Raw genomic sequence first — 9136 nt, 5'->3', positions numbered from 1 at the left:
AATATGGTCAAGTATGACACCTAGAGGACATTTGGTTAACATTTATTAGTTTGTTAGGGTATTTACTGGACAATTTAATATGTTCAGTAGTCACTAACTGATTGAAAAGCTCTTAAGTGACTACAGTATTTTCACATTTAAAATGCAATCACCATATAGTCTTAAAATAACTTTTAAAAACCCTCACCATCATTAAAACATGTTTATACAATTCAGTTGATATAGTAGGATAATATCATGCAAACCATGTTAAAAGTTGAGCATCACTTGGAAATGACTGCTACTCAAAAAATTCTAATGCGGTTTTCCAACAGGCTGTGAAATGTGATTGGTATCAGTGAAATCAGTATAAACCTATGTTGGGTCAAAAGTGAAAAGTGATACCTTTTTAAGTGTCTCACCATCTGATCCTTCAAAGTCCTTCCCACAGTGTTGAACATGAAACACTCCAAGTAAGTGTGCCCTAGAATTCTACCTTAATCATTCAGGGAGATAAGAACCAGCAGAATGAGGCTGTAGTGTTACATAAAAGCAAAACTCAACCTAATTTAGAAAAAGAAAAGACTGGAACTACAGCAGCACTGAAAACTTATTTCAATCTATGGATTGAATATGGTGTTTGTTTATGGGGCATATTTACTGGAAAAATGCTGTAATCGTGGGAGTATTTACTGCTAACATGGTCTTACATCCCATTGTTTCTGCTATCTGCTGCAGATTCAGCACTGTTTTCTTCTTTCTAGTTACTGTTACCTTTAGTTACAGGAAACACATTATAAAGTAGTTTTAAAATACGAAGCCATGTTAGGAAGGACAAAAAAGGAGGAAGGGGGGATAAGGGGGGGGGGATGTAGCAATACTTTTAAGACTAACGGGTTTTTATTTTAGCATGAGCTTTCATGGATATAAACCACTTCTTCAAATGCAGTACTGATGTATTACATGAACTGTTTGAATGAGAAAATGGATTCCTGGTAACAATTTTTAAAAAGGCTTGCAATCAGGGATCTCATAGTGAAGATGATGATACTGGAAGTCTGTGAATAATGTATATTTCAAGTCTATGTATAATGCTGAATGGGGATATCATTAAGGATACATTAAATAAATTAAAAAAGGAGCAGTGCTTACCAGTTCAGACACATAGACAATCCAAATAAATTATATGTATAAATGCCAGGATATCTATCACAATACAAATGTAACAAATCAGATTTAGCTATGTGATGAAGCCACAGCTGGAGTATGAAAGCATCTGAGTATGATGTGATCAACATAAATGAGGAGTGAACAGTGAGAAGTTGCCAAACATCATGCTTCTTTACAAAAAATGTTGAAATACACTGTATAATGAATTATTTCAGCCCTCTCCTAGTAGTATCCATATTTGCTTGTCTGTAACCAGCAGTTGTTTTAGTACATCCATGTTTTATCTTTCTGGCCATTTCAAGCTGGAAACCCCTTGACAGTGTGAAGATCTTTAGAGTCATGAGTCAGCACATAACACACATGGCAGTTAAATATACTGTATAGCGTACCTGTTTAGTATTTTACCAGTCACTAGACCCAGTGTATGAGCATTTGCAGTGGTGACATAGTCATGGGCCCCTTGGGTCTAATATATCTTACATAAAAGAAGCATGAAGTCCCATGAACAAGATACAAGCCAAGTTGTAATCATGAGTTGCTGCTTCATTGGCTAGTGAGGTAAGAAGGATAGTGTGATGTCACAATGGGATACGTTGGCTGGTCAATGGCATAAGGTTACATCTGTCATCACTACTACTATGAGAAAAAACAGATCATGATTTGTTTTCTGAAGCAGGTATTTCCCCCTGGTTATTCTTTGCCGTAACATCTGTGTATAATCTCTTTATTGTATAGACAATTCCAAAGAAAGGTAGTTGGCTTGTCAGTCAAACTGGAAGCAACATGGACAGATGTTCTTTTTAAATTATATGACTGCAGAAAGACTGTAAGGGGTATTCTTTCTCTCCCCCTCCCCTTTAATGTACTCATATTATGCCATGAAAATTTTGAATGCTCTTGATGGGATTTAATTTTTGCAGCACTAGTTTATGATCTGGAGTGATGATTTTTGTGATTTTCTATCTTAATATTGGCATGTTTAAATTACGTGGCAATTTATTCTACATGATGAATCCCTTAAGTTAAGTGAATGCATCCAATATTTATTGAAATGTGAGTTTATACTACAATATATGTTTCAGCATTTTATGGTTCTTTAAACAGATCTGCTTCAGATAATGCTAGTACACATAATGTGTGGTTATATATATGTGTGAAACTTCAACAAAGACATTTATTGAAAACACAGAGAACACATTTTTGCTAGGATTCTCAGTAAAGCTAACAAATCCTCTCCCTGCTGTTTAAACAGGAGTCTTGTTTAATAATAGAATATGATATAGTTCAGTGACAGAGCACATGCTTTGCATGCAGAAGGTCCCAGATTCAGTCCATGGCATCTCCAGGTAGGTTTAAGGAAAGAAGCATGCCTAAGATCCTGTCAACAGTGCTAGGGTAGATGGACCAATGGTCTAAGAAAGCTACCTGTGGTCCTATGTTTGATCTGAGGGCACATTAGGTGGTCTCCACTTTGTTCTGTCATTTGAAGAGTACAGTACTGAGAAAGTTCCTCACTGACCATAGTAAGCCTAGAGTTTCCTGATGTTTCCAAAATTCTTCAGTATAGGCTGGAGAAATTGAAAGCCTATTTCCCCATGTTCCCCATATAAAGCAGAGGGAGGAAAAATACAAAATGGCTGCTGAAGAACAGAGTGTCCAAGGAGAAGAAAGAAGACCAAGGAATCTTTTGAAAGTCAGTTCAAGAAACCTCAGATGAGGATGTCAGTAAGGACAATACTACAGAGAGCTACTGTGATCTGAATTATGAGCAGAAAGTATCAAACAAATGGCAGTATTCAAGACGGAGTAGCATATTTGTATGTATGGAGAATAAGAACATACATTGGGTAAAAGTGTTGAAGTAAACTATAAAGCTGTGTTTGTATTAAACCAACTGTTGTTAACCCTGGGATACTGTGGATTTTGGATTATGATCAGATATTTGCTCAGGTATTGATTCACTAAATAGTTTGCTTTCTCTGATCCTTAGTCCCATATTGAATACATAATAATGATATAGGTCTAGTCAGCATTTTCTATCAAGAAAATGAGAAAAACTGCACATAAGTACAGTACTAAGTTGCTACTGTTACTGCGGTTCTTGCTGCTACTAGTATATGAAAAGTAGTATAGCTTTTGTGGTATAGGAGCCATCTCCTTATATACTTCTGCTATGCCTCTCTGGAAGTCAGAAATCTGACATCACATGGGAAAAGTTGACAATCGTGTTCCTTCTCATTATAGCTTCACACCTAGCACAAACTGAAGGAACGTTTGGATGGGAAGAAAACCCCATGGCCTAAATCCAGTTGTGAGTCCCAAACTAGAGTAGATTTGATCAGTCAAAGTCAGTGAGAATGTAATAAGTCAACATTTATCCTGGTTCTGTTGATTTCAGTGGTTCTGTTCTGGCTGTGACTCATAATTAGATTCGGCTCTAGTTTTCCAAACTCTGATTTTAACATACAGAACCATGAAAAATAATTTGATTGTAAGATTAAAGACGGAGGTCTCCTCCATGCTCCAAACTTTCTTGAGTTTAGGTTGTGATCCAAAGCTCATTGAAACCATGTAAATGCTTGTTTATATACAAATTATGGTTCTTTCAGTCTTTTTTTTTATCAGAAGCTTTTTGGAAATACATAGATTTTGGTATGGATGGCTAGTTTTTTGAAGGGGAGAGGGATGTGAAAGCCCTTATATCACAACTGTGGAAGTATGGTATTTTATTGCAGAAGTGTCAGTGATTATGCTTCATTCCTTTAGCAAAATATTTTTGAATTCTGCCTCTGCACCCCATTGTAGCTCCTTGAACATTTAACAGCTGGTTTCTACTTCAAAATTCCCTGCTGAGACACTTTTTGCTCTTAAGTTCAAAAGCTCCCTCTGATTCAAAGCCATGTAAGGGCACAATACAGAGCCAGGATTAATAGTCACAGTGAAGCTCAGCTTCACATATTCATGCATTTAGATATTCAAGTACTGATCAAAGAAATGGGGCATTCACATTTCATTTGTGAATTCAAAAGAGACTCTTCATTTAAGCTAAATATATTTTTCAAAGTCAAAAGAACCTTTTGAATTTAGCCATTTTCATTAACTTCAGATTACACAAATGTAAGTGTTCATCCAAATAAATATTTGTACACAGTTTCAGGATTTGTACTGTGGCTGGTGCTTTGAGTCCTCAAACAGGATGCTATACATTTTGTTAGGCTCATGGCTTTCTGTGTATCCCTTATCAACCTATAATCTCCTGATTGTTGCCTCTTTTTCAACAGCTGAGGAGCAGTAATCCACACTTGCTTATCTCTCTTAATCACAACCTCACAGCGCTAGGGCTTCCTGAGCCTTTAATTCCCTCTTAGAGGCATAACAGAGTGGAAAGTAAACAAAGACAAATTGGCAACCTTCAACATTGCTAATTTGCTCTGATGTCAGAATATTTAAATAGAGGAGGACCTGGGAATTATTTGATCAAGGCTGCTTTTAAACCCAGTGCTTGTGGAAAGGGATGAGTCTGGGAGGTTCTGCAAAATGACAGCCTTCCCAAGAGGCATGCTGAAGGTTTTCTCTTTCAAGAACAGCTAAAAAGCTTTAAAAACTGTTTTTTGTTTTTTAAAAAAGTCTTAGGATAGCTCTTCTCAGAACAGTTTTCCTATGTCTTTTCATTTCTGGATGTGCAGGCACATAGGCCAGTGTTGTCTTTTGTTTCAGTTCATTGTGTGTGTGTATGTGTGTTTGTGTATTAAAATAATAATAGTATTCTCTGATTTAAAAGACGTAAACTCTTTGCCACTTTTTGCCCTTTTTGTATTCTTTCTAGCCTAGTATAGGTCTGTTAAGACACACTGAAATCATTTTGTATTTGCAAATATAATGAGTGGTAATTGCACCTCAAAATCACTTTGACTTGACTTGCAGTTTATATTGTGTGAACATATAAATTATTCAGCCTGGCAATATAGATGAGAGTGCAGTTCTCTCTCTCTCTCTCTTTCATTCTCTTTACATTCTTGATAGATGTAAAATGTTAGAACTACTGCCCCTTAGAAATACAGTTGCAAGATTAATTAAAATGCATGTATTTTTTAATGAGATACTTTATTACATCCATTCCTTCTTTGTACTCAGATAAGGAAAAAAAACGAGTAAGTAACTCTTTACACACAGCAGATCTGTTTTAAACCATAGCAGCTCCATTTAAAAACATTTGGTGATATTTCTCTTTGTACTCAACTATATTTACCCAGTTTCATACTTAAGTGTCCCTATTTGCCTTCACTGCATGTTCAGTTTCTGCATCAGCTTTTTGATTGTCTGCAAACACGGTTCATTCCCCTCCTTTGCTCCACTTCAAGTAATGTTGCTCTGTGCTACTACCATTGGCTTCAGCTCAACTAAGTGGGATTTAACTGGCTGGCAACTTGCTTTAAAAGGTGCAGAGAAGTAATTGGTGCTGAACAGCCTATCTCAAATGTGTGTTTGGTGATGCAAATGCCTGTGTGTTAGTCAAGATGTATAATTTTGGGAGAGGTATCCAACCCCTCCTCATCCAACATCTTGCTGGTACACATGTGATTACTAGCATTTGGTTATTTGTGTTTCTTCTCCTCCCCTCCCCTCCCCTTTCCTCCTCTTTTCTCCCCGCCTCTCCACTCTCTCTCTTTCTCTCCAGCTGGTGTAAATGACTGCTACTGCCTCCCAGACCAAGATAACCTGCTCAGTCAGCTGGAGCCCCCTGTGGACAGCTGTCTCTCTGTCTCTCAGCTGATGGAAACTGCTACTAACTGCTGAATGGGGGAGAGTGAAGTAACAACCACAGCACCAGCTACAGCAGCAGCACCAGCCGCAACGGCAAGCAAGGGCTCTATTGTTCCCTGGTGTTAAACAGCATTCCCCCCTCATTTCAACTGGCATGCACAATAGCTGGAAAGCCCTTTCCACGAAGCCCTCCCTGTGAAGAAATTCTGAAGGAGGAAGAGCAATTACTCACACCAGGGTTATCTGTTGTGCTACAGATATTGTTTTTTATTTATATATATCTGACACTGGAAGCCTGCTTCTGGAAGGCATGATGGGGCTGAGAGAGAGGAGTGCAACCTCATTCGGTGGTCCAGGGGCTTCAGCTCTTTCAAGCAAGTGCACTGGAGTTCTTCTGCTTCTCCTCTTTGGAATCTGGGGAGCTAGGACACAAAGTGAATTTGAAACTTCATCTGTCTATTTGTGGAAGATGGGTAAGTGAGGGAAAGGGGTGAGCTGCTGTTGTTGCCTTCACATGCATTTAGTATTGCTTGTTGATGTGTTTTTCTACTGTATACCTCCTGGATTATTTTAGAGGAGAATGTCTGTGCACATTTAATGACAGATGGCTTTCCAGACTGTCCTGTGATGATTTAACTTCTCTGTTGTTTTCTAATCTCCCTATACCCTGTGTTAATAGAGTGTTTGCTATGTGATTAAAGGGAGGGCAGATATCTATACAATCACAGTGCTTCATAGTGCTTTAAGGATGTTAAAATTGCACAAAACAAGCTGAGATCCATTATACATTTTTCACCTATATTGTTGTAATACATTCAGTCCCCATGCAAAAGGAGTAGCTTTTTTAAAAAAGGATTTGTTACATGGTACTGTATATGGGACATATGAAAAGCCAAGGATTGATTAGATGAAATCACTGAAGAGCCCCATAGCAAATAGGTTATATGGATCAGCATCAAACCAGACAGATGATTTCCTGGACTGTGGCACAAGGAGAGTAATGAGTCTGATTTCAAAGACTGTGAAGTCACTGTTGTGTTTGTTCTCAACTTTTCAATAAAATCAATAATTTTATATGCGATTTTGCTACATTGATCTGCAGCCTTTTAATGGTAAGTTAGTGGCACTGCTGCATTTCTTGAAAGACTGTCATAAAAACTGTTCCCTGTTTCCAAGCTGCTACAGTCTTTTAAAAAATAAAATACAAGTCTAATGATTTGTCAGATCTGTTGACTTGGAGTATTTCAGAGAGAAGCATCAACTCTCTAGTTGTGATAGGACCAAAGATAGTGGTGTTATTTCAGAAGAGATTTTATAGACAGATTTAACAATGTTAAAACGTGTAATAAGAAGGCTGTCGTTTGCTTATTTACTTGAGAGGTACTCCCCATTTAATAGTAGAAGCCCACTGGGTAATCTTGGGCAAGTTACATTTTCTCAGCCTCAGAGGAAAGCAAAGGCAAGCCCCCTCCAAACAAATCTTGCTAAGAAAACCCCATGCTAGGTTCGCCTTAGGGTTGCCTTAAGTCGAGATGACTTGAAGGTAGACAATAACAAAGTCCCCATTTAATCCAGTGGGATTTATTTCTGGTTAGACATGCATAGGACTGTGCTGTTAATGTTCAAATTAAAGTGGGGTGGTCATGGTGGAAGAGCCTTGAAGGGATTGGGCTTTTTGCTGGTTGAAGAATCCTCTTGGCTGTTTTCCAAAGAGACAGATCAATTTACAATTACACTGATATCCTGCATTTTTAAAGACTACATCTATCCAGCAGCTGAACGCTGAGATTAAAGGGAAATTCAATTCAACTAGATTGTAGACTCTCCCAGTAGGGAATCTGAAAGTGAGGAAAGACCCTCTATTGATGCATCTTGATTCTGAAACATCGATGACATAATGACAGAGTTACAGAGCTAAAGTTGGACTTATTGTTATCTTCTTTAGCTGGATTGTTTGCAGATTGAGAGTGTAAATTACTTATTTAAAAACATATTTAAAATTTCTTAAAGTCTTATTGTTGATGGTGCCATTCTAGATATACTTACCTCTGTTAAGCAGCCACATAGCTAAGAAAAGTGATATTTTTGCCTGCACTGATTGAAAAGTATTCTGTAGAATATGCAACCCACTTGACCCCCAATAATTTATTGAATAGATTGTTTGACTTAGTAGCTGGTATACAGTATTAAATATCTATATGGAGGTTGGAATTGTTAATAATCATATTTAACAATGCACTTCATATTTAACAGTGCAGTTCTGAAACAACGAGGAGTAGCCTAATCTAATTTGTTATTGAATAAATTAAATGTATTCTGTCTACATATCTGTGATAAAATGGTGCCTCATTTAGACAGCAGAAATCATTTTAGGGTTGAAGAGGCTTAGTATTCAGGATGTTACTATAAACTACATCTGTTATTTGCAGGTATCTGCCACACTGTGATTTATTTAATATACACTTGATTTGTTTTTATCCCCTCTTCCTTCCCATGTGTCTTTGTATACTTCCTCTTTTATACCTGCCTTTCAAATAATTCATTCTGTATTGTTCTCCTGAGTGGGCTGGTGGAAGATTGATATGTTGAGGCAAATAAAAATAAGGTTCTGCATCTAGGACTTGCTTACTTGAAGGAAAATAAATTCTGCCTTGGGTGATAGCCATCAGTAACCTCTACAAAATATGTAGAGGTGAAAACCCCTGGTTAGCCTCTTTCTACTAATAATATAATGAGCATGTGTAGCACCTTTATGTAATTTCTGCAGTCATTCATTACTTCTTTACTGTTTGACCTCAAAACTGTCTGTCCTTACCAGAAAACTCTCCTTCGTAGATTGGATGCTTTCCAAGGAAGGAACGCCAAAGTTAAAGGGAGATGCAGAAGTGGTCTAAAGTCAGTAACCTTCCACTACCCAGCTAGCCAGGAACACTCATCAGTAAACCGAGAGCCAGCATGGTATAGTGGTTTGAGCGTTGGTCTAAGACTGGAGAATAAGGTTCAAATCCTCTGCTCAGCCATGGAAGCCCACTGGATGATCTTGGGCAAGTCACATTCTCTCTGCCTCAGGGGAATGCAAAGACAAATTCCCTCTGGATAAATAGGCCAAGAAAAGCCTGTGATAGGTTCACAGTAGGATCCACATAAGTCAGAAATGACTTGAAGGCACACAACAATAAACTCAGTAAACCAGCTCATTCATAACCAGGCTTCCCAAATACTT

At 37.8% G+C, this 9136-nt stretch overlaps 1 protein-coding gene across 6 annotated transcripts in view; it reads left to right on the top strand.

The window, feature by feature from the left end:
- Positions 1–1777: 1777 nt before the first annotated feature.
- Positions 1778–9136, top strand: part of THSD7A (thrombospondin type 1 domain containing 7A) — a 293837-nt gene continuing 286478 nt past the window's right edge. For 5 of the 6 annotated variants that reach the window (XM_042475201.1, XM_042475199.1, XM_042475202.1 and 2 more), the window contains exon 1: positions 5801–6386. In XM_042475201.1, coding sequence (XP_042331135.1) covers positions 6224–6386 — 163 coding nt within the window. In that variant the 5' untranslated portion in view covers positions 5801–6223. Of the gene's footprint in view, positions 1826–5800; positions 6387–9136 lie in introns of those variants that run through there. The other variant, XM_042475198.1, reaches the window with a different exon arrangement.

The sequence above is a fragment of the Sceloporus undulatus genome, chromosome 6 (assembly GCF_019175285.1).
Source record: "Sceloporus undulatus isolate JIND9_A2432 ecotype Alabama chromosome 6, SceUnd_v1.1, whole genome shotgun sequence".
NCBI lineage: Eukaryota > Metazoa > Chordata > Lepidosauria > Squamata > Phrynosomatidae > Sceloporus > Sceloporus undulatus.
This window is presented reverse-complemented; position numbering and strand designations above follow the sequence as displayed.